This window comes from Salvelinus namaycush, chromosome 25, assembly GCF_016432855.1.
Source record: "Salvelinus namaycush isolate Seneca chromosome 25, SaNama_1.0, whole genome shotgun sequence".
Lineage (NCBI taxonomy): Eukaryota > Metazoa > Chordata > Actinopteri > Salmoniformes > Salmonidae > Salvelinus > Salvelinus namaycush.
The window spans coordinates 6,632,336-6,658,729 of NC_052331.1; the positions used below are offsets into that span (position 1 = coordinate 6,632,336).

The 26,394-nt window shown below is 44.4% G+C and overlaps 1 protein-coding gene across 1 annotated transcript in view; it reads left to right on the top strand.

Annotated features, from left to right (window-relative positions):
- LOC120020576 (potassium/sodium hyperpolarization-activated cyclic nucleotide-gated channel 1-like) overlaps positions 1-25,850 on the top strand; it is a 49,492-nt gene extending 23,642 nt beyond the window's left edge. Inside the window, exons 4-9 of the mRNA XM_038964280.1 lie at positions 6,957-7,175; positions 22,282-22,428; positions 22,504-22,744; positions 23,090-23,254; positions 24,775-25,047; positions 25,150-25,850. Coding sequence (XP_038820208.1) covers positions 6,957-7,175; positions 22,282-22,428; positions 22,504-22,744; positions 23,090-23,254; positions 24,775-25,047; positions 25,150-25,850 — 1,746 coding nt within the window. The remainder of the gene's footprint in view (positions 1-6,956; positions 7,176-22,281; positions 22,429-22,503; positions 22,745-23,089; positions 23,255-24,774; positions 25,048-25,149) is intronic.
- Positions 25,851-26,394: the final 544 nt, after the last annotated feature.

Here is a 26,394-nt window from a genome sequence, read left to right on the forward strand (position 1 = left end):
GCCTCATACTCAATTCTTGCTCGTACAATATGCATATTATTATTACTATTGGATAGAAAACACTCTCAAGTTTCTAAAACCGTTTGAATTATATCTGTGAGCAAAACAGAACTCATTTTGCAGCAAACTTCCTGTTAGGAAGTGAAAAATCTGAAATCGAGGCTCTGTTCCAGGGCCTTCCTATTCATTTGCTTGAAATCTATGGATATACATGCACTTCATACGCCTTCCACTAGATGTCAAGAGGCAGTGAGAGGTGGAATGGGGTGTCTAGCTTGATCTGAGGTCGAACAAGAGCTCTTGGAATGATGTGACCCCAAATTTCCTTTGTTCAGCAAGGCGCGGGAAGGAACCCTGGATTGCCTTCTGAAAAGCTTTCGGTATAGACGGCTAATATCTCCGGCTTTGATTTTATTTGATACATGTGATAATATCATCGTAAAGTATGTTTTTTCAATATAGTTTTATCAGATTATTGAAAGTCTATCGGGAGTTCTGGCGTTTTCCGTTCTCTGCGTTTGGTGAAGATGGACAGCTTCGCGCCACTTGGCTAGCTTTGGTTGCTAATTCGACAGGAGAAAAGGACATTCTAAAACCAAACAACGATTATTCTGGACAAAGGACCCCTTGTACAAGATTCTGATGGAAGCTCAGCAAAAGTAGGAACCATTTATGATGTTATTTCGTATTTCTGTGGAAAATGTTTAGTACTATTTTCCGCGCTCATTGCAGGCGCTGTCTCGCTATAACGTAAGCTGTATGTCGTACTAAAGTTATTTTTAGAATTCTAACACGGGGATTGCATTAAGAACTAGTGTATCTTTCATTTGCTGAACAACATTTATTTTTTAGTAAAGTTTATGATGAGTTCTTTGATTAGATTAGGTGAGTGTCAGAAATATATCCGGATAATTTTGTGCAGTTTGGCTACGTATTCATATTGTAAAACCACGATTTGTACCGCTAAATATGCACATTTTCGAACAAAACATATATGTATTGTGTAATATGATGTTATAGGACTGTCATCTGATGAAGTTTGTCAAGGTTAGTGAATAAATTTATATCTTTTGCTGGTTTTTTCGCTATCGCTACCTTTGCGGTGAATGAATGCGGTTGTGTGGTTGGCTATTGTAGTAAGCTAATATAATGCTATATTGTGTTTTCGCTGTAAAACACTTAAAAAATCTGAAATATTGGCTGGATTCACAGGATGTTTGTCTTTCATTTGCTGTACACCATGTATTTTTCATAAATGTTTTATGATGAGTATTTAGGTATTTCACGTTGGTCTCTGTAATTGTTCTAGCTGCTTTGGTGATATTTGTGATTGTAGCTGCAATGTAAAACTATGATTTATACCTGAAATATGCAAATTTTTCGAACAAAACATAGATTTATTGTATAACATGTTATACGACTGTCATCTGATGAAGTTGTTTCTTGGTTAGTGACTAATTCTATCTCTATTTGGGGGTTTTGTGCAAGCTATCTGTGCTGTGAAAGAAATGTCTGTGCTTTTTTGTATTTGGTGGTGAGCTAACATAAATATACGTGGTGTTTTCGCTGTAAAACATTAAAAAAATCGGACATGTTGGCTGGATTCACAAGATGTTTATCTTTCATTTGCTGTATTGTACTTGTTAATGTGTGAAAGTTAAATATTTCAAAAAAATATTTTTTGAATTTCGTGCGCTGCCTTTTCAGTGGAATGTGGGGGGGCTAGACAGGTTAACATGCATGAAACCAAGGCTTTTACGGTTACAGAAGTCAACAAATGAGAGCGCCTGGGCAATGGGAGTGGAGTTAGGCGCTGCAGGGCCTGGATTAACCTCTACATCACCAGAGGAACAGAGGAGGAGTAGGATAAGGGTACGGCTAAAGGCTATAAGAACTGGTCGTCTAGTGCGTTCTGAACAGAGAGTAAAAGGAGCAGGTTTCTGGGCACGGAAGAATAGAGTCAAGGCATAATGTACAGACAAGGGTATGGAGGATGTGAATACAGTGGAGGTAAATCTAGGCATTGAGTGACGATGAGAGAGGTTTTGTCTCTAGAATCATCATTTAGACCAGGTGAGCTCACCGCATGTGTGGGAGGTGAAACAAAAGGGCTAGCTAAGGCATATTGAGCAGGGCTGGAGGCTATACAGTGAAATAAGACAATAATGGGCCTTCAGGGGACGTCGCAACGGAGGAGCCTGTTGAAACCCCTCGGGCGAATTACGTCAGTAGACCAGTCGTAATTTTTATTTTATTTGTATTTTATCTTTATTTAACTAGGCAAGTCAGTTAAGAACAAATTCTTATTTTCAATGACGGCCTAGGAACAACTGCCTTGTTCAGGGGCAGAACGACAGATTTTTACCTTGTCAGCTCGGGGATTCGATCTTGCAACCTTTCGGTTACTAGCCCAACGCTCTGACCACTAGGCTACCTGCCACCCCAAATGGATCGCCGGGGATCCGTGTCGGCAGAAAAAGGGGTCCAGGCCAATTGGCAAAATATGTATTGTAGCCCAAGGAGTGGCTGATGGCCTAGCACGAGGCTAGTTCCAGGCTCACTGGCGCTTACTTCGGGACAGAGACGTTAGCCAGGGGGTAGCCACTCAGATAGCAGATAGCTAGCTGTGATGATCCAGGTGAAAAGGTTGAGAGCTTGCGGTAGGAAACTGGAGATGTGGAGAAAAAGCAGTCCGGTATGCTCTGGGTTGAATCACGCTGTGCAGACTGGCAGGAGTTGACCGAGCTAAGATTAGCTGATGACCGCTAGCAGTGGCTAACTGACTACTAGCTAGTAGCTAGTTAGCTGGCTAACTTCTGTTGGGGGTTCCAGTTCTAAAGTATAGAAAATAGCAGATCCATACCACATTGGGTGAGGTGGGTTGCAGAAGAGTATGTTGAAACTGAGGTTAAAAATATAAAAAATATATACGAAATATTTACGAAAGAAAAAAGATACATACACGGGACACGACAAGACAAAGACAAAGACGTCTGAACTGCTACGCCATCTTGGAATCAATTGTACTGATCGGGTATAGCTTATGTATGGTCTGGACATACTACTTGTGTACAGTGAGCCAGCAGAGTGTATCAAAGAAAAGAAACGTAAAAAATATTGGGACACAGCCCCTAAGGATTCAAGGAGACCCCGATGTCATCAAATACATCCTGTTCTCCTCTACCTACTACTGTACTTCCAAGCCAGGCTCTCAAAACCTGAGCATATAGCCTCCTATCCCTGAAGTGTTTTCAGATGGGAAAGAACCTAATAGGTTTAAACAGTATGGGGGTAACCCCCTGTAATCCATAGGAAGTCTAGTTGGAGCCTCACTTGGTGAGGTATAGCATCGCTTTCATAGTTGAACAGATTGTTTATGCATGTATCACTTTGATCCTGTATGCTCCAGTGTGGTTAACCCCTGAGACTGCCTCTTTCTCTCTCTCTCTCTCACTCACTCACTCTCTCTCTATCTCTCTCTCTCTCTCTCTCTCTCTCTCTCTCTCTCTCTCTCTCTCTTTCTCGCTCTCTCGCTCTCTCGCTCTCTCACTCACTCACTCACTCACTCACTCACTCACTCACTCACTCACTCACTCACTCACTCACTCACTCACTCACTCACTCACTCACTCACTCACTCACTCACTCACTCACTCACTCACTCACTCACTCACTCTCTTTCTCTCTCTCTCTCTCTATCTCTCTCTCTCTCTCTCTCTTTCCCTCTGTCTCTTTCTCAGCTGCCTGGGCTATTTTCAAGCCAAAGTGCTCATCATTCATCCATTATTCACTCTCTTTCACTCTACTGTTTCTGTTTCTGTTTTCACATCCACCATTTAGCCGCAACCCCTGCAGTGGGGCCAACGGTTATTTCAAGAAACTCTCTTCCTTCTGTTTTATTACCTGAGTAAAACAGTCCCTCCTTTCCACTCTAACCATTTAATACACAAGATCCTAGATATGGATCAGCTAGTGTCCAGGGTTCTACTTAACTGATAATGCCAGAGAAGCCAGTGTTTGGAGGATATATTGACACAGGTGTTGTTAGGCCCGAGACAAAGTCGATATCCTCCAAACACCGGGTTCGAGGGCATTATCACTTTTATACAACGGGATACTAACATACTCAAATAATGATTAACATATTTTCATTAAAAACGTTATTTTTATTAATGTATTCATACTATTTCATCCTTCCACAAGATATGGTCCCGTCACAAATCTAGGGTTTCTACCCAAGCCGGCTGGTCGTTCATTCTATCGGCTCGGTTGCCAGAGACTCGACCCAGTCGTTCAGTCTTTTTGTTCATTATCTATGAACGCTACCCAGTCGTTGGTTCCAAATGTTCCATTGCCATACTGGCTGGAAATGTTCTTATCCCTTGCTTGCTAGCTAGCCAACTACGGCAAAGTAACGACATTTGCATTTGTTAAAGCTGTTTTCTAGTGACATTTATTTCGATACATCCATAACAATGCACTAATGAGGTGCAATTTCGCCTGGCATAGAAATTGTGCTCGCTGTCTGTCTCGCCTGACATTTGCAACATTGTTTCAATATTTATGTCCCATAGTAATGAACGAGTCGGGATGAAACAGACAGGCAGGCAGCGTTTCTCAGCCAGTCGAAATCATGAATCAGCTGACATAATTTTTATGGATATATACAAAGAAATGTAAATTGAAAAAAGCTAAAACCAAACAAAGTCAGCTAGTTTGCAGTCTTTCCATCTTCAGTTCGAACTGATTGTGTTAGCTGGGTTGTTGGCTAGCTACTCTGAACAACAGTGTCCTGGACAGCAAGGTTTATACAAATCCTCGCTGTTGAAAACTAAATGTTAGTCTAAAAGAATTGTGAGATAATGTCTAGATGCTTTTTTTTGTGGAGATCAAGTTTATAAATTGCTTGGCTGGGCTGATGAGACAGTGGATTGCGCAGTCAGATGGAACAGAGTAAATAGGCATTTTAAAGTCATAGATTTAGCCGGTGGTGACTTGTGGAACAGACACCCGCTGGAATGCGGTTTTAACCAATCAGCATTCAGGATTAGACCCACCTGTTGTATAATATATGTTGTTTCAGCATAGCATATTATAGTAGAAGAGTGTACATGTAGCTGTTTAAAACAAAGAGAAACAGAAGAGCTTTGTTGTATTTGCAAGACAAATTCCCTCCCCAATAAAGTTTCTCTATTCTATTCTATCATAGTCGATTACATTTAAACCTACACCACTGAATGCAGTCTGGAGGGGAGAGCAGGACGAAGTGGAACATTTTGACTGCAGTCTCTAGCTGTACCCTTTCCCTGCTCTGCTCTGCTGTGTGTCGTGGGCGGTAGAGAAGGGCATGGGAAATAAGAAATCTATGGAGGCCTTGACTTTGTATCAGTACAGAACATTGTGTGCTTGGTAGGAATAATGGATAACTGAACTGCTTCTCAGTTGGCCACAAGGTGTTGTTGACATCAGAGGCTCCCTGGATAGGGGCTATGTTCCAACACTATCATCCGGTCCCAATTCGCCCCCTAGCCCTTCCCCTTGGCCATATCCATATTTTGCAGATCTGTAAAGTGTTAGCAATATGGTTGAAGCTCCACCACTGCACTACTTATACCTATCCAGATGCTTCAGATCTGGTAACGTCAAAGGGTTATGGCCAAGGGGAGGGAGTATGGAGTAAAGTGGGACTGGCTGGCATCCTTTCCTTGTGACTTTTCTTTCCACTAATAGACAGGTGAAAGGGTTTTAGAAGTCTCTATGACTGTCTCTTCAGCTGTAAACACAATTCAAATAAGAATTCAAACAAGGAGAGGAGGCAAGGAAAGGAAGCTATTCAAAAGTACTGGGACTTGGCCAGACTATTAGGACGTGGCCTTTAGTTGCTTCTTTCCTGGACATTTTCTGTTGACTACACAGCCCTCACTGCAAGAAATTGCTGAGATTGTACCAAAAACAAACCGCAATATTTCAAATCGACTGGAGAACACTCACTGTAATACAAAATGAGTGGAATACTGCACCTCTGCACCTTTAAATTATTGGCGTCATCTCATAGACGTGCATAAAAATGAATTCTGCGCCACAGTATTGTTTTTATTGGTTGCATAATGTCACCCTGTGTGTGTGTGTGTGTTGTTGTTGTTGTGGTGTGTGGATTGAGATTCAGATTTGTGAAATGGCATATTTAATTGCCTCTCATTAAAGGAAAATACCCCAAAACTGTTGGTATTTTTTTTCATTCGTCCGTTGTTGACATAGTCCCAAAATTGTGCTTGTCAGCAATCAACTTGTCAAGATATGTAACTTAAAAAATACATAAATCATCCCCGTATGATGCATTTTGCTAAATATATCTTAAACTTGATTGCGGACAAGCGAAACATTTTGGGACAATACCAAAGGTTTTCGGGTGGAATTTTCCTTTAAAGTCTCTGTGGAAATCAGCTCAGAACCTCCTCTACCTCTCACTGATTAGGCCTCACAGGATTCCCCCAATCTCTCTCTCTCTCTGTTTCTTTCTTTCTCTCTTTCTCTTTCTCTCTTTCTCTCCTCTCTCTGTCTCACTTTCTTTCTCTCTTTCTTTCTACCTCTTTCTTTCTTCCTCTCTCATTTATTTTTTCTTTCTCCCTCTCTAACCCTCTTTCACTCCCTCTCTCCCCCTTTCCCACCCACCCTAATTATCCTTCTCGTCCTCTCTATCTCTCTCCCTCTCTTTATCTCCCCTGAGTCCTCATTTATACAACTTCCTCTCCGTGTCCCCTTTGTCCCCAATTCTCAATTTTCTGCCCTCTCTATCTCCTACCCTCCTCTCGGTCTCTCTCTCCCTGTGCGTTTTTGTCTCTTACTTTGAGTCACCAACTTCCTCCATTCCTTCTCCTCTCCTCCCCAAATGGGTAACTTCTGTCTTTAATCCATATTTAAAATATTTTCTGTTTAATTTCTCTGTCTTTCTGCAGAATGACACCTGGTCGGAGCTATATTCGTTTGCAGTGTTCAAGGCGATGAGCCACATGCTGTGTATCGGCTACGGTCGGCAGGCCCCGGAGAGCCTGTCTGATATCTGGCTCACCATGCTCAGTATGATCGTCGGGGCCACCTGCTATGCTGTGTTCATAGGCCATGCCACAGCACTCATCCAGTCCCTGGACTCGTCCCGACGACAGTACCAGGAGAAGGTAAGGAGCCTCTCCCTTCATCATCCTTCCGCTATCGCTCAATTCTGTTATAACTATGGTGACGATCATGTTGCCTGAATGGTGCAGTGAAATTATAGCTTCCTTTCCTGTGTATTAACACATGAATGAATGAATAAATGAACTGCCATTACTACTTTACTGCTAAGCTATTCTTTCTCTTCATATTACTTCTGATATAAATAATTATACACTTATTATTAGCTATGTAACAATTACATAGTAAAATGTAGTGATCATTAATAAAGTAATACTTACTTTATTTTTATTATTGAACCACTAAGGACCATTTGGTTTTACCTAGTAGGTAGTAAGGTCATCGCAATAGAAACTATCTCCATTTGAAAAAAATATAATTTTCTATATCAATCTTATTAGTGGTTATGACCATGTTAAATTTGACTGCACTATTTTATTTGTTCCAAGTTAGCCTATATATACACTGCTCAAAAAAATAAAGGGAACACTAAAATAACACATCCTAGATCTGAATGAATGAAATATTCTTATTAAATACTTTTTTCTTTACATAGTTGAATGTGCTGACAACAAAATCACACAAAAATTATCAATGGAAATCAAATTTATCAACCCATGGGGGTCTGGATTTGGAGTCACACTCAAAATTAAAGTGGAAAACCACACTACAGGCTGATCCAACTTTGATGTAATGTCCTTAAAACAAGTCAAAATGAGGCTCAGTAGTGTGTGTGGCCTCCACGTGCCTGTATGACCTCCCTACAACGCCTGGGCATGCTCCTGATGAGGTGGCGGATGGTCTCCTGAGGGATCTCCTCCCAGACCTGGACTAAAGCATCCGCCAACTCCTGGACAGTCTGTGGTGCAACGTGGCGTTGGTGGATGGAGCGAGACATGATGTCCCAGATGTGCTCAATTGGATTCAGGTCTGGGGAACGGGCGGGCCAGTCCATAGCATCAATGCCTTCCTCTTGCAGGAACTGCTGACACACTCCAGCCACATGAGGTCTAGCATTGTCTTGCATTAGGAGGAACCCAGGGCCAACCGCACCAGCATATGGTCTCACAAGGGGTCTGAGGATCTCATCTCGGTACCTAATGGCAGTCAGGCTACCTCTGGCGAGCACATGGAGGGCTGTGCGGCCCCCCAAAGAAATGCCACCCCACACCAGGACTGACCCACCGCCAAACCGGTCATGCTGGAGGATGTTGCAGGCAGCAGAACGTTCTCCACGGCGTCTCCAGACTCTGTCACGTCTGTCACATGTGCTCAGTGTGAACCTGCTTTCATCTGTGAAGAGCACAGGGCGCCAGTGGCGAATTTGCCAATCTTGGTGTTCTCTGGCAAATGCCAAACGTCCTGCACGGTGTTGGGCTGTAAGCACAACCCCCACCTGTGGACGTCGGGCCCTCATACCACCCTCATGGAGTCTGTTTCTGACCGTTTGAGCAGACACATGCACATTTGTGGCCTGCTGGAGGTCATTTTGCAGGGCTCTGGCAGTGCTCCTCCTACTCCTCCTTGCACAAAGGCGGAGGTAGCGGTCCTGCTGCTGGGTTGTTGCCCTCCTACGGCCTCCTCCACGTCTCCTGATGTACTGGCCTGTCTCCTGGTAGCGCCTCCATGCTCTGGACACTACGCTGACAGACACAGCAAACCTTCTTGCCACAGCTCGCATTGATGTGCCATCCTGGATGAGCTGCACTACCTGAGCCACTTGTGTGGGTTGTAGACTCTGTCTCATGCTACCACTAGAGTGAGAGCACCACCAGCATTCAAAAGTGACCAAAGCATCAGCCAGGAAGCATAGGAACTGAGAAGTGGTCTGTGGTCACCACCTGCAGAATCACTCCTTTATTGGGGGTGTCTTGCTAATTGCCTATAATTTCCACCTTTTGTCTATTCCATTTGCACAACAGCATGTGAAATTTATTGTCAATCAGTGTTGCTTCCTAAGTGGACAGTTTGATTTCACAGAAGTGTGATTGACTTGGAGTTACATTGTGTTGTTTAAGGGTTCCCTTTATTTTTTTGAGCAGTGTATTAGAATGTTCCGTATTGATCGACACTGTACATCAAGCAAGGTTTCTTTAAGTTGTTTGTTCTCCCTTTGCACCACCTCCACCTTGCTATGAATAGAGTCTACAGTACCTTTCAGCGCCATGTTCTCTTTCCTTAGATCATCAATCTGATGTTGGCTGAATTCTAGACTAGCACATAATGCATTGATGTCCTCTCGTAATATATCCAAGATATCAAGTTTGGCAAGCCTTTCATTGATGGATTTTAACAAGTCAACATATATATCAGTAAACCTCTCCCCACTCGCCACACACGCCCTCTTACTAGGGGATGGTTTGGTTCCATCGTTGATACCTATTGGCCAACCTGGTTTTGGTTTGTTTTGTTGATTGGGTTGGTTGTCCTTAACAATGCTTGAATCCTCCGAAACCAGCGACATGTTTCTTTGAGTTCGTAAGTATCTCTCGTCAATGAATCGTTCAAGCTCTTCAATGGATTCTGAATCATCCAGCGTGTTTACAGGCAGAGTTAAACACACAACCAAACTGTTAAGCCGCAGCTGAAAACCGCTGGTTGAAAGTCTCAGTCAGTTTTCCATATGACAGGTCTCCAAATGTTTTCTTGCTGGTTCCTTATGTATTTAAAGTAAAAGTATAAATCATTTCAAAGTTCCTATATTAAGCAAACCAGATGGCACAATTTTCTTGTTTTTTATTTAAGGATAGCCAACACCAACACTCAGACAAACGAAGCATTACAAACGAAGCATTTGTGTTTAGTGAGTCCGCCAGATCAGAGGCAATAGGGATGACCAGGGATGTTCTCTTGATACTTGCATGAATTTGACAATTTTCCTGTCCTGCTAAATGTTAGAAGTACTTTTGGGTGTCAGGAGAAATGTAGGGAGTAAAAATAACATTATTTTCTTTAGGAATGTAGTGATGTAAAAGTAAAAAGTTGTCACAAACATCAATAGTAAAGTAAAGTACAGATACCCCAAAAAACTATTTAAGTAGTACTTTAAAGTATTTTACTTAAGTACTTTACACCACTGCACGGGAGGGAAGGCGTACAGAAGCACACCTGGCCATTTGTGGGCCAACGCATCCACGCCTAGAGGAGCGTTGTGATCCCGCATTGCACAGAACAAGCTGTACAGATCGACGGCAGCCATGCCGTAATACCCCGACACGTCCACGACGACTTCAGGTTGAAGTCGCCACTCCCCTGGTAGGGGGTTCCCCCGTGACAGTAAATCCTCACTCGAGTTTAGTCTGCCTAGCATGTGTTGCTCTGAGAGACAACATATGTTTGCTGCTTCATAGCAAGATCTTTCTCGTCAGAGAGTGAAGTCGACGGGAGCGCATTCCTCCTTGGCAGCTGATATACGCCACCGTAGATGTATTGTCTAGCCTGACCTGCCCCCCATCCCTGTAGTGACGCATCCATCATCACTACTTTGCTCGTGAAGACTTTCCCAGTAGGGCAGCCCTGTGTCAAGAGGGATCAATCAATCAAATGTATTTATGAAGCCCTTTCTACATTAGCAGATGTCACAAAGTGCTTATACAGAAACCCAGCCTAAACCCCCAAAGAGCAGGCAGATGTAGAAACATAGTGGCTTGGAAAAAGTCCCTAGAAAGGCAGGAACCTGGGAAGAAACCTAGAGAGGAACCAGGCTTTGAGGGGTGGCCAGTCTTCTTCTGGCTGTGTCGGGTGGAGATTATAAGAGTACATGGCCATTAAGGCCAGATCGTTCTTCAAGATGTTCAAACGTTCATAGATGACCAGCAGGGTCAAATAATAATCACAGTGGTTGTAGAGGGTGCAACAGGTCAGCACCTCAGGAGTAAATGTCAGTTGGCTTTTTATAGCCGAGCATTCAGAGGTTGAGACAGCAGGTGCGGTAGAGAGGGAGAGAGAGAGGGATGGACAGAGAGAGAGGGAAAGAGAGGGTGGAAAACAGCAAGCCGGGACAAGGTAGCACGTCCGGTGAATATGTTAGGGTTCCATAGCCGCAGGCAGAACAGTTGAAACTGGAGCAGCAGCACGACCAGGTGGACTGGGGACGGGAGTCATCAGGATGGGTCTTTCCTGTGCCGATAGACACTTTGCAAAGAGAAGCACACGCCTGTGCCGGTGGAGAGATGGGTCCAAGCAGAGTGAGGTCACCCAACGCAGGAAGTTTCATGAGGAGGAGACAAAGTGGAACTACCACAATCATGGAGGCCATGAGCCCAAGAATACTCAGACACATCTAGTACGTGACTGATGTTCCTGGGCGAAACCCTGAGGGACAGTGGCGAAAAACCGTTGCTCTCTCCACGGTGAGGGCTGCTCGACAGGCTACAGAGTCCAGAGACAATCGGCAAAAGATTTTCTGCAAAAGAGATTCATTCTGAAGCCCAGAGCGAGCAGGTGCGACAACAGCTGGGCTGCGTGCTTCACTACCTGAGCCCGAGCCCGATGTACATCAAGACTCTTAAGGCTCTCTTCGGCACAAAGGGACAGACCGAATGGTAAGGTGAGATATTAGTCGGCTGTGCCCTTGATGGTGAACCTCAGATATCTCCCATGTGCAGGATAAACTCTGATGTGGAAATAAACATCCTCAAGGTCAACTGTGGTGAACCACTCCTGCCCTACCTCTTCGGTCTGGCAGAGTAGCACACACTCAGCAGAGGGGAGAAATTATTTTTCAGGGGCGTAATCCATCTCCTGGTCAGATCGTGCGGCCTGATGCGGCAAGAGACATACCGACGTCCTCACATCCTCATTTCCCGTGAAAAATGGGGGATCCTCCGAATCAGGCTGCAGTGCAGGCGGAGGGGATGCCTGAGTAGCTTCTCCCTCCTCTGGGACTTTGTTGTCAACGGAGTCATCCTCGAGCAAGGATGAGGCCTGGGAAATACTTTCCATGTACTTCACTCTATGTCTAAGGACACCGGAGTCCAGCTGAGCGCAATGTAGACAACTAGCGGGTGATGATAGCCAGCTAGCCGAGCCATCACGTGAAATACCAAGTGCTGAATCGGTGTGTAAACCAAGCAACTCGAGATAGAATGCACAGTTAGATTATCTTTCACACGAGAATGTAAAAGGGATGGTGCTTCAATGGTGGAGTAATACACTGTGAAGAAACAGCACCGCTCGTGTTAGCCAAACAAACTGAATCTGGGTTTAGCCCAGAGGTTGCTAGCTAAAACACCTGTGATGCTGTTAGCCCACTAGCTAGCTAAGACACTAGAAAGTTCAGCTAGCTACAGTTAAAGTCGGAGGTTTACATACACTTAGGTTGGAGTCATTAAAACTCATTTTTCAACCACTCCACAAATTTCCTGTTAACAAACTATAGTTTTGGCAAGTCGGTTAGGACATCTACTTTGTGCATGACACAAGTAATTTTTCGAATTGTTTACAGAAAGATTATTTAACTTATAATTCCAGTGGGTCAGAAGTTTACATACACTAAGTTGACTGTGCCCGTAAACAGCTTGGAAAATTCCAGAAAATTATTTCATGGCTTTAGAAGCTTCTGATAGGCTAATTGACATAATTTGAGTTAATTGGAGGTGAACCTGTGGATGTATTTCAAGGCCTACCTTCAAACTCAATGCCTCTTTGCTTGACATCATGGGAAAATCAAAAGAAATCAGCCAAGACCTCAGAATTGTTTTTTTAGACCTCCTCAAGTCTGGTTCATCCTTGGGAGCAATTTCCAAACGCCTGAAGGTACCACGTTCATCTGTACAAACAATAGTACGCAAGTATAAACACTATGGGACCACGCAGCCATCATACCGCTCATGAAGGAGACGCGTTCTGTCTCCTAGAGATGAACGTACTTTGGTGCGAAAAGTGCAAATCAATCCCAGAACAACAGCAAAGGACCTTGTGAAGATGCTGGAGGAAACAGGTACCTATATCCACAGTAAAACGAGTCCTATATCGACATAACCTGAAAGGCCGCTCAGCAAGGAAGAAGCCACTGCTCCAAAACCGCCATAAAAAAGCCAGACAACGGTTTGCAACAAAGATCGTACTTTTTTGAGAAATGTCCTCTGGTCTGATGAAACACAAATAGAACTGTTTGGCCATAATGACCATCATTATGTTTGGAGGAAAAAGGGGGAGGCTTGCAAGCCGAAGAACACCATCCCAACCGTGAAGCACAGGGGTGGCAGCATCATGTTGTGGGGGTGCTTTGCTGCAGGAGGGACTGGTGCACTTCACAAAATAGATGGTATCATGAGGCAGGAAAATTATGTGGATATATTGAAGCAACATCTCAGACATCTGTCAGGAATTTAAAGCTTGGTCGCAAATGGGTCTTCCAAATGGACAATGACCCCAAGCATACTTCCAAAGTTGTGGCAAAATGGCTTAAGGACAACAAAGTCAAGGTATTGGAGTGGCCATCACACAGCCCTGACCTCAGTCCCATAGAAGATTTGTGGGCAGAACTGAAAAAGTGTGTGCGAGCATGGAGCCCTACAAACCTGATTCAGTTACACCAGCTAAAGTTAAACAATTTAATGGCAATGCTACCAAATACGAATTGAGTGTATGTGAACTTCTGACCCACTGGGAATGTGATGAAAGAAATAAAAGCTGAAATAAATCATTCTCTCTACTATTATTCTGACATTTCACATTCTTATAATAAAGTGGTGATCCTAACTGACCTAAAACAGGGAATTTTTACTAGGATTAAATGTCAGGAATTGTGAAAAACTGAGTTTAAATGTATTTGGCTAAGGAGTATGTAAACTTCCAACTTCAATTGTAACTCAGAACGGTGGAAAGCGACTGAGAGATAGAGACCATGGGTAGAAGTAGCTAATACTACTGGAAAGCAACTATTACCAGGATGCCGCCCTAATTCAACTACAATATCTGTTGGCCCTGAAATCACTCCATATTCAAGACACTAGTAAAATTCATTGAAGCTGTTCTGGCAGCTCGTGGTGCCCCAACGCCCTATTAAGACACTATGTTAGTGTTTCCTTTATTTTGGCAGTTACCTGTTGGTACCAGAAAGTACCTGTAGTTTAGCGTCATATAGTTTCTCTGTAAATCCCAGGTAAATACCTGCAGAGCCCAGCCAGTAAACTGTAGTGTTATTGAGTAGTGTTGCAGTAGTGTTGCCTGGTGTTAGCAGCAGCGATAGCAACACAACGCAGCGTGAGCAGCTCAGCAGCCTGGCTGTCTCCAAGCAGAGTCTATGTGGCTGGGGAGCTGGGGGAGTGTCGCTGCCTCTCAGCAGCCAATCAGAGTGAGCGGGTGTGTTCGCCCAGGTAGCGCCAAATCGCCATGGACTGGGGTTGGCAGAGGAGGAAGGGGGATGGGGGGGGATAAGGGAGGGGGGCAGATGTGGGAGAGGAGGGGAAGGTAGGGTGGGGGGTAGTGATATGACGTCCCTCTTGCCAGCAGCAGAATTGATGAGATGACAGACCTGTGTGTCCTGCCGCCAATGTTGTCCTGACATTGGCCCCCTCTTCCGTTTCTCTCTCTCTCTTATACTTGATTGCCTTTTCCTGCCTCTCCCGCTCTCGCTCTCACACACACACACACACGCACGCACGCACACACACACACACACACACACACACACACACACACACACACACACACACACACACACACACACACACACACACACACACACACACACACACACACACACACACACACACACACACACACACACACACACACACACACTGTCACTCTCATCCCATTCTGTTAATCTTTCTCTGTGAATCCCTTCTATCTCTCCTTCTCCATCTTCTTCTCCGTTTTCCTCTTTTCTGTCTGTCTACTTCTCTCTCTCCGTACATCTCTTAATATCGCCCTGCTTTTTCTCTCTCTCTCTCTCTCTCTCTCACTCTCACTCTCTCTCACTCTCACTCTCTCACTGGTGGCTGTGTCCTTGAGAGGTGCAGTGCTAACTAGCTGCTACAGGGAGCCAAGTGAGGGGGAGAGGAGGGGAGGAAGAGGAGGGGACCTGTGGGCTATAGAGGGTTCGAAATCTCTTACCTCGTCTGCGTAAGCTTTCTATGCGTGCTATGCGATTTCTGGGCATAGTCAGAGATGTCGGAACAATGATAGTCATTCTTTTCTGGGAAGATCCTCCGTTACGGCAATGCTACTTTTCACTTCCTGAATGTAATAACCTAGTTGTAAGTCAAAACACTTGCCCCTGCTCTCACGTGATCGATGGTAGTGGCCACTTTTACTGAACCTCCGGACAGCAGACAATGACAGGTTTTTACAACAGACAAAGTATTAAGGAAATCAGACAGAGCAGATGGAAGAGAGGCAGGGTGAATACTAATACAGCGATGACATATCAGAATGTTGGTGTTTTGAAATTTGAGATTCATTATTTTCTTTCTGCCTCCCAGCGTAAATGTACTTCCATCTCAAAGTTCTTCAGGAAGTACATTTAGACTGGGAGGCAAATTAAAGTCCTCACGGCGATAGAACAGAATGAAATATTTGTAATAGAGTTGTAGTAACTCTTTAACTGGTGTGTACTGGTGTCTTTTATTTGTATTACTCTTTAATCCTTCTGCATTGCAGTGAGGCCAGATGTCACGTCCTGACCATAGAGCGCCTTTATTTTCTATGGTGGAGTAGGTCAGGGCGTGACTGGGGGGTTAGTCTAGTTTATATTTTCTATGTGTGGTTCTAGGTTGTTTTTTCTATGTTGGGGTTTTGGTATGATTCCCAATTAGAGGCAGCTGGCTATCGTTGTCTCTAATTGGGGATCATACTTAAGTAGCATTTTTTCCACCTGTGGGTTATGGGATATTGTTTATGTTTTGAGTTAGTGGTGTAGTCGCGGTTCATTGTTTGTTTGTGTGTAGTTGCCAGTGAGCACTGCATTTGACTTCTCGTTTTGTTCTGTATTGTTTTGGTGAGTTTCATTTAATTAAGCATGTGGAACTCTACGCACGCTGCGCCTTGGTCCGTTAATTCTACAAGCGACCGCAACACCAGATCAATACAGAAACTCTCTCTCCTTATGATCTGTTGTCAGTTTTTTCCGCAACTCTACTCTGCGTGGGATTATGGTCCCTGAGCTGAGGACGACGTTGTCGTTATTAAAATGTCACTACTAAAGGCCACTACTAGCCAATCCTGGTCCTGGAGAGATACCGTAGGTGCAGAGTTTTGTTACAGCCCAGCATTGAAACACCTAATCCAATGAATCAGCCAAGAGTCATTGGATTAATCAGGTGTGCTAGTGTAGGATTGGTCACCCGTGCTGTACCATATACCTCTAGACTTAGACTCTGATATTATAGTAGCTTAGTGATAAGCACAGGTCTTCCACAGACCAAGCTGCCTGGCTAAAGCATGTACGAGGATGGAGTATCTGTGGCTGTTTACATGTCAGCCACAGCAGTGATCTGTCTTCTCGGACACATCCTGTGAGTCACTAACCACCTCCATTACTCAAACTGAGGCTGGTTCTACTGTGGCCAGCAGTAGTTAGTACTGTATGTATATGTTAAAACGGCAGTACATATACTCTCAGACAAAAATATGCTACCGAGAAGCTAAAAGGGCTCTTCGGCTGTCCTCATAGAAGAACCCGTTCTACATGGAACCCAAAAGGGTTCTACCTGGAACGAAATAGAGTTTTACCTGGAACCAAAAAGGGTTATTCCATGGGGACAGACGAAGGACCCTTTTGGAACCTGTATAGCTCTTAGAATAGAAAACCTATATAGCCATTCAATGGAGGAAAATACTTGCACAGACAACCATCCTGTGGTCATTAGGTCTCTCAGTGTGAATCTGTGTTATTTTCTTCTTCTGATTTCTTAAAAATCTAATTATAACACAGCTGTGGTGACTAATGTTTCTGACAACCTAAAGTGTGTTGTTTTACCCACTGCTCAAATCTCCTCTGCCCGGGATGGGGGACAGGGAGACAGGCTTTGACTTGGCTGTCACCAGCCTCTCTCTCTGCTAGATATATTATAATGAAGCGATTTAGGCTGGAATGGATTAATTAGTTATACATCTGAAAGGCTGTCCGCGCTGAACCAAAATTAGAATTCCTCATGGTGGGGAGCGAGAATCCAGGGTAGAGGAAAGGGTAGAGAGGAGAGAGGGAAGAGGGAAGAGGGGAGCCCAATGGGCGGGTTTGAGATTAAACAGCTTTAATTAAAGTACATGTAACTGATGTCACTGAAGCAGACATGAGAGTTGAGTTGAGCTTCAAGATGTGTGATGAATGGATTTGACACAACTATTCCCATCTATTTCCATTGGAAATAGAAGATTGGAAGATGTTTTTTAATGTTTTACAGTAAGGTATAAACAGTGTCACACAATTTGTACCACATTGTATACCCCTGGGTAGATGTGAAGGTGGTAGAATATCCCCCATCTTGCTGTCAACAAGTCAACAGTGAAAGGAGAATCATTGCACCACCAAGTGCTAAACAGAAATCCACGAAAGCTAATGTTGAGACCACATCAAGATGTCCTCTCACACTGTTTTGCTGCCACTTACAGTGCATTCGGAAAGTATTCAGACCTCTTGACTTTTCCCACATTTTGTTACGTTACAGCCTTATTATAAAATGGATTGAATTACATTTTTCCCTCATCAATCTATACAATATTCCCCATAATGACAAAGCAAAAACAGGTTTTTAGAAATGTTAGCAAACTTATAGGATATTCAAAACAGAAATACCTTATTTACATATGCATTCAGACCCTTTGCTATGAGACTCAAAATTGAGCTCAGGTGCATCCTGTTTCCATTAATCATCCTTGAGATGTTTCTACAACTTGATTGGAGTCCACCTGTGGGAAATTAAATTGATTGAACATGATTTGGAAAGACACACACCTGTCTATATAAGGTCCCACAGTTGACAGTGCATGTCAGAGCAAAAACCAAGCAATGAGGTTGAAGGAATTATCCGTAGAGATCCTAGACAGGATTGTGTCAAGGCACAGATCTAGGGAAGGGTACCAAAAAATGTCTGCAGCATTGAAGGTCCCCAAGAACACGGTGGCCTACATTATTCTTAAATGGAAGAAGTTTGGAACCACCAAGACTCTTCCTAGAGCTGGCCGCCCGGCCAAACTGAGCATCAGGGGAGAGGGGCCTTGGTCGGGGAGGTGACCAAGAACCCGATGGTCACTCTGACAGAGCTCCAGAGTTCCTCTGTGGCCTTTATGGTAGAGTGGCCAGACGGAAGCCACTCCTCAGTAAAAGGCACATGACAGCCTGCTTGGAGTTTGCCAAAAGGCACCTAAAGGACGCTCAGACCATGAGAAACAAAATTCTCTGGTCTGATGAAACCAAGGTTGAATGTGGGGATGTTTTCAGCAAAAACCAAGCAATGAGGTTGAAGGAATTATCCGTAGAGATCCTAGACAGGATTGTGTCAAGGCACAGATCTAGGGAAGGGTACCAAAAAATGTCTGCAGCATTGAAGGTCCCCAAGAACACGGTGGCCTACATTATTCTTAAATGGAAGAAGTTTGGAACCACCAAGACTCTTCCTAGAGCTGGCCGCCCGGCCAAACTGAGCATCAGGGGAGAGGGGCCTTGGTCGGGGAGGTGACCAAGAACCCGATGGTCACTCTGACAGAGCTCCAGAGTTCCTCTGTGGCCTTTATGGTAGAGTGGCCAGACGGAAGCCACTCCTCAGTAAAAGGCACATGACAGCCTGCTTGGAGTTTGCCAAAAGGCACCTAAAGGACGCTCAGACCATGAGAAACAAAATTCTCTGGTCTGATGAAACCAAGGTTGAATGTGGGGATGTTTTCAGCGGCAGGGACTGGGAGACTAGTAAGGATCGATGGAAAGATGAACTGAGCAAAGTACAACGAGATCCTTGACGGAAAGCTGCTCCAGAGCGCTCAGGACCTCAGACTAGGGCAGATGTTCACCTTCCAACAGTACAACAATCCTAAGCATACAGCCAAGACAACGCAGGAGTGGCTTTGGGATAAGTCTCTGAATGTCCTTGAGTGGCCCAGCCAGATCGCAGACTTGAACCAGATCTAACATCTCTGGGGAGACCTGAAAATAGCTGTGCAGCGACGCTCCCCTTCCAACCTGACAGAACTTGAGAGGATCTGCAGAGAAGAATGGGAGAGACTCCCCAAATACAGATGTGCCAAGCTTGTAGCGTCATACCCAAAAAGACTCAAGGCTGTAATCGCTGCCAAAGGTGCTTCAACAAAGTACTGAGTAAAGGGTCTGAATACTTATGTAAATGGATTATTTCCATTTTCTATTTTTAATACATTTGGTAAAATGTCTATAAACCAGTTTTTGCTTCGGCATTATGGTGTATTGTGTGTGGATTGATGAGGGAAAAAACTGTTTAATCAATTTTAGAATAAGGCTGTAACGTAACAAAATGTGGAAAAAGTCAAGAGGTCTGAATACTTTACGAATGCACTGTAGATGCCCATCAAAGTGACACACAGACAATGGATGGCATTTCGACCGTCTTTGGATGTTTGTCAGTCCCCCTCCGGGTGCTGTGACACATAGGCTAACTCTTTGTCTCATTTCTCAATCACATTAGAGAGCTGTCAGGTTGTAAAAATCTGGCACTCGGACATGTTTTTCAAAGGCATGTCTTTAAACCTCAGCTATTTTAGCCAAACAGATAGTGTTCTGCTGACTCATTCTGCTGTACTTAAAAGAGTCTAAATCCCTGGAGTCTGGTTTGACCTCTGATCTCTATCATCATCCACCAATCAGAGAGGGCAGAGAGGAATGAGGTTTAAAGGCGCTGCATGGTCAATCCAATGTCTGCATTGGTCGTGCAGCATTTACGGTGGTATGGCCTCTGCATAAGTCAGGGCATTCATACTTCTTGAGCTTCGCCGAGCACCGCAGAGCTGTTGTGAAGGAAGTGAGTTTGTGATTATACAGGACCTCCCGCCCTCACCTACCGTCAACCAATCATGTCAATGCGGAGCTATACATAGCCCTCTGCATTGTTACAGCGCACGGCGATGTGGTACTGTGCTCGATTTGGCCTCTGCGTGCCTCTGGAGGCTCTGCAATTGCGTCACACCATCCATACGGCACCTCCGACCACATTTTCGGATCAAGCATAAATTGTCTCTTATGCTAACTGAGCCAAGGAGTAGTAGTATGGGGTGGGTATTTAAGTACCATTAGCCACTTCAAATACTCCTCCAATTGACATTTTAAGCACCATGGGTAACCACTATTCAATTGAACGTCATGTTTTCTCGGTATAATCTGTATTTGGGGTGGTATTACAGAGATCCTGTAAAGAATATGACTACTGGTATGTATGATAGAACGACACTGTTCTAGCTATTCCATTTCTATGGTCTCACCAGTATGGGAACACTGGCTGCGTCTGAAATGGCACCCTATTCCCTTTATAGTGCGCTACATTTGACCAGAGCCCTATGTGTCTCAGGCATCCTCACCAGGACCTGTTGTTGTTATGGTTAGCCTGTCAGCGTCACCATTAGGTCCTGGGCTGTTTCTCTCAGCAACACCTACGCCACCACACCTTCAGTTAAGCACCCCGTCTGCCTGTCAGAGAGCAGCAGCACGTACGCATCGGAAGTGTCTCACTACGTAACGCCATCATTTAGAGCGGCAAAGCTTCCCTCGCCGATGGGGAGATTTCACTTCTTTATTTTGCATTTTAATTATTCAACTGAGCTTGTTAGAGTTATATAGCTGTTCAGTTCCTTGATGTGGTAGAAACCAGAACAGGGTCAAACGGGGTTTGGTAAACCTTTATGGTAGTACCGTTTAGTAATAGATTGATAATAGATCATGAATAAGGCAGTTATTAACGCTCTATAACTTGACCTTAAAAGGAGGTCAGTAAAGTGTTTCTAAGGGTCCTGGCTCCTTTTGCCGATATCAAGGTTGTATTCTATTTTCTCTCATTATACAACTACAGTCACCCCCCAGAACAGAGTTTTTCTGCCTAACAGCCCCCCCCCCCCCCCCCCCCACACACCCACAGCCATGTCATGTTAACAAAAAGAGTGACTACGTTATGCTTGTCCTCCTGCTAGGGGGGGGGGGGGGGTAATAGGACAACTATCTAACAGTCTGATAAAGAGAATATTTCGTTTTCTGTTTGGTTCCTAAATGACGAATTAGATTCTGTTTTTGTAAATCTTTAATGGTTCGAGACAAAAGGGAAGGACAAAAGTATGTATGTGGGGTTGTGTGTTTTAGTGTGTCAGTGCCGGTTAAGATCCAGGCCTGTGTTGTGTTTGTGAAGGTTTTATGAGTGCTGGGCAGTGTGGCATGTTTGTGAAGGTTTTATGAGTGCTGGGCAGTGTGGCATGTTTGTGAGACAGCTTCTCTGTTTGACGTAGGCTGAATTGCACAGAGCCTGACATAAGAGTGATCTCTCTATCTCTTAGAGCTCTACAGCTTTACAACCCCATCAATTTCTTCCTGACTGACTGCCAGGCTGGCATCCTGAGGAGGGTTGCCAGTTATACATCACCTGATACACTTAATTGATTTAGAGTTGGTCTGCTCTGGTTTCCCGGACACAGATTAAGTCTTAGTATAAAAAGCACTAGTCCTAGACTAAAAAAACTTTGCCATGAAGCATGCTTTTTAGTCCAGGACTATGCTTCATCTGTGAAACCGGCGCCCTTAGTTTTCACCGTGGTCGGTCTGGCATCCACTTTAGTAATGGGTAAACTGCTGAATAGCTGAATAAATGGGCTCGTTTTGGTCCTTTGCTCGTTTTCATGTTCTTGTCCACTTTCGGTGGGTTTCAAACATCAGGCAAATTTCCCTCAATAGTACACAGGAATATGTCACTTTGCCTTCGTTGGTGCCCTGATTGGCTGAAATGAACAGCTCTTTGTTTGCAACGGGCATATAGATAGGCACATTTCTGTCGACCCACCTCTTGTTATTATCTTTCCAGAAAAATTCAAATCCAGTCATTTTAAAATCGAATGGTTGAAGTTGAAGCTCTGTGTTGACTTTGAGGTAGTGTAAGTGACTTCACTACTTTATTCACTATCATTCTCTCTCCTCCTATCCCTCTCTCTTTCTCTCTCCAGTACAAACAAGTGGAGCAGTATATGTCCTTCCACAAGCTGCCGTCCGACTTCCGACAGAAAATCCATGATTATTACGAGCACCGGTACCAGGGGAAGATGTTTGATGAAGAGAGCATCCTGGAAGAGCTGAATGAACCACTCAGAGAGGTAAGTCCCTTAGTCCCTGCCTGGACATGCACACCATGAACACAAACATTACTAACAAACTATGTCTATCTTAAGGAAATTGTCAATTTCAACTGCCGTAAACTGGTGGCATCCATGCCACTGTTCGCCAACGCAGAGCCCAACTTTGTGACAGCCATGTTGATCATGCTCCGCTTCGAGGTCTTCCAGCCCCGTGATTACATTATCAGAGAGGGCACCATCGGCAAGAAAATGTACTTTATCCAGCACGGAGTCTGTAATGTCATCACTAAGGGAACCCTGGGAATGAAGCTCTCTGATGGCTCCTACTTTGGAGGTATGGGCCTGAACGACAATACACACAGAATGAAATATAATTCAGCAAAAAATTCATATTTAGTGCTTCCTGTGTTTTGCCTTACATCTTTGTACTCTATTACCATGTTCTCAAATTATGAAGTGCTTTGTGTGTTGGGGTATTCCTGTGTCCCTCAGCTCTCAAAACTAGCATAGCCAGTACTTTTTGGAAGTGTAAGACAATCCCAGATGGCTGGTAGTTGAACAGATGCAGTGTGGTTTCTACAGTATATTTGAAACATAATTAAATATAACATTATTATATTGTATCTCTGCCACACGTTGCTCTATCTCTATGTCTCCTGACCCTATTTCCCTTTTCCAGAGATCTGTTTGCTGACACGTGGTCGGCGTACTGCCAGTGTTAGAGCGGAGACATACTGTCGTCTCTACTCCCTGTCTGTGGACAACTTCAATGAGGTTCTGGAGGAGTACCCCATGATGAGACGGGCCTTCGAGACAGTGGCCATCGACCGACTGGACCGCATAGGTACTGAAGAGAGCTCTGGGCCCTGTACCAATGCACCTTGCTCGCGTCCTTCCTCAAAGTAATCACTGGTCTGACATTACTGGATCTATGAAAGCTGTGGAACCGTTGCTTTCGCCATCCATTTGTGTTCGATCAGTGATAACTACAGGAGGAAGGAGGGATTTTAAAGTAGTTAAATAAGACCTTAGTTGTACGGCTTCTCTCGCTTAAAAGAGAGAAAGAAACTGCCTGTGTGATAGCAGTTTTCATGCTAGTGGTACCCAGCTGGTTCCACAGATAAAGGTTATTATAGTTTTGTTTTTATATTCGTTTTTTTATTTGCATCTGTTTTTTTAATTGTTAGTTTTGTTTGTTTTCAGACCTGGTCTGCTAGTTTTTATTCAGTTTTAGTTATATCAAAAAATATTTTTTATTACTTCATTTCAGTTGAAGTTTTAGTGTTAAGGATAGAAAGCATGTGTTTGAGGCATTGTTTTGTATATATTTTTGTGTGTTACTTCTTGCCACTGGGGTGCAGTAATACATAAGGTGATGGGTCAGGTTCTAGGTTAGGTTTAAATTATAAAGTCAATTTCATTGTGACTTGAATTTAAAAGGAAGCAAGAAGTGCTACAAAAAAATATGGTTGAAGGAAACTCTCCAATGTTTTTTAATAATTATTTTTAACTAGTAGTACATGTAAGAAGAATCAAGTTGGCTACCTAGACGATTTTTTCCATGTTAGCTAGTGATAGCTAGTGATAGTTATGCACAAGCCCAATTTTTTAAATAAAAATGTAATAATTGTCATGATGTTTTTTATTTTATATTAGTTCGTTTTGAAGTCAAAGATTTCAAATTCAATTTCAGTTTCAGTATAGTTTTTGTTTTTCAAACGGGTTTGTAAATTATTTCATTACATTTTACTAAATAGTTTTTTCATGATTAGTTTTATTTTTAGTTTCAGTTCTAGTTTACTATAATAACCTTGCCACAGATGCTGCAGTCCCCACTGTTTGCCAGACACATCAGTGTTCCAAATAATCGAGACCTGGTACAGATTTATTAAGTGGATCCACCTGTTATTTTCACAAGCTGGAAGAGGACAAAAACAAGGCTTGAAATATGACACTGTCTATATTGATACTTCATATTCATATTAGATCCTACTATTACGTAGTGATATCAATGTTTTTTATTTTACCTTATGTTCTATCTTTTTATGTTTTACTCCCTCTAAGAAATAGCAGATGCAAACTTATCTATGAATAAGATTTCTATCCCAGGCAGTCAGTTGAGTAATGCTGTGGCCTCAGCACACTATAGGACAGTGTTAATTGATCAAGTGAAACTATGACCCTCTTGTTCTCAGTATTTTCCTTGTGCATTGCTTCTTGCCCAAAAATATACCTAGTTTGAAGGTCAGAACATACTGTCTGTGATCCTCCTCCCTTATCTCTTAATTTGTTACCCCTACTTCTCCTCCTCTTTCCTCTACCTCATCATGTTCTACTATTCTCCTCCTCCTCCCTTCATCACAGGCAAGAAGAACACCATTCTGATGCACAAAGTGCAGCACGACCTCAACTCCGGCGTCTTCAACAACCATGAGAATGAGATGATCCAGGAGATTGTCAAGTACGACCGTGAGATGGTCAAACTGGTGGACCTCCAGAGACCCCGCACCATGTCCATGACTTCCTCCGCCCCCGGGGGCATGTTCTCCCCTGCAGGCCCTTCCGGGGCTGGGGCCCTCGCTAGCCTCCAGCAAGCTGTGGCCATGAGCTTCTGCCCCCAGGGGATGGGGCCGATGGGGGGAATGGGGATGCCGGGGATGGGGCTGATGGGTATGCCGATGGGTATGGGGACTGGGCCGATGGGGCCAGGTCCGATGGGGCTGGGGATGGCGTCTGGTTCGGGGTCAGGGACGCTGCAGTCCCCCCGCATGTTGCGGAGGTTCCAGGTGGTCCATAGCCTGTCCCAGAGCCCAGTCTCCGCATCCCCTCTCCAGTCCCAGCCACCCCAGATGGCTCATGCAACAGGGGCGTTTGGGTCGGCTATCTCCAGCCCACCAGTCCAGAGCCCTCTGACGCACCAGGGACGGACATTCCAGTACATGGGAGGAGCAGGGCCCTCTGGGTCTCAGCTGTCCCTGGTGCAGCACCACGTTCCCAGTCCCACGCACACCATCCAGAGGCCCTCCTCGCACAAGAGCACCCACTCCCTCCACTCGGGCACTCTGAGCCAAGACGCCCGTGCCCTCTCCTCCTCCCAGCTCTCCCTCCCTCAGGAAGGAACCCCTGCCGTCGCCCTCAGCCCTCCCCAATCAACCCACCCATCCACCCATGCCTCTTCTACCTCCATCGGCCCTCCTCAGCCCACTCACCCTAGCCAGCCGGGGCCCTCCGGGGTGGGGGTCCAGGTTGAGGGAAGACCCACGGGAGCTCCACAGCGTGTGGCTTTCGCCTCTACTCCTCCCCCAGGAGCACCCGGGATGGGGGCGGCTGTGGCGGCAGCTGAGTCGGGGATCCCGGACTCTGGGGTCCCTAACAAGGATTTGATCGATAGCCTACCAGAGTTAGACTCGGCCCGGAGCCGGCTGTCTTCTAACTTGTGACCCTATGAGAGGTGCAGGATAGAGGCCTTTACGTAGGTGAATCTAAACCTCTGTCTGAATGACCTGACTGGTTTGCTTCCTTACCGACGTGGCTGGCAGAATACGGGCCACATCGTCAGTCATTCATACAGAATGTCTTGTGTGTCGGTCAGAGTCAACAAAGAGGAAAGAGGAACTCTGTGACTCGTGTGATTCAGAGAGTCTAAACAATTAAACTAGTTTAACAAAGGTAAGACTGGACTGTTCTACTGTGCCAGCACCTTTATTCTTAGTAGCACCCCTTACATTCTGCTTCCAAACACCTATATTGCTGACTTTTACTGTAAAGATATCGAGAAAGAAGCTGTTGCATACCGTGTAGAATCCATACAGCGTAATCTAGCAGGAGCTGGACTTAAAAACGAAAAATCAGGGACTTGAATCAAAGGACAATGATGACATTCTACGCTTTCAGAACGTGTTTTTGGGTGTCCTTTTTTTCTGTATACGCTGTTGTAGCAAAAATAAATACATTGCTCTTCACATTGTTTAAAATAGTGTTTTA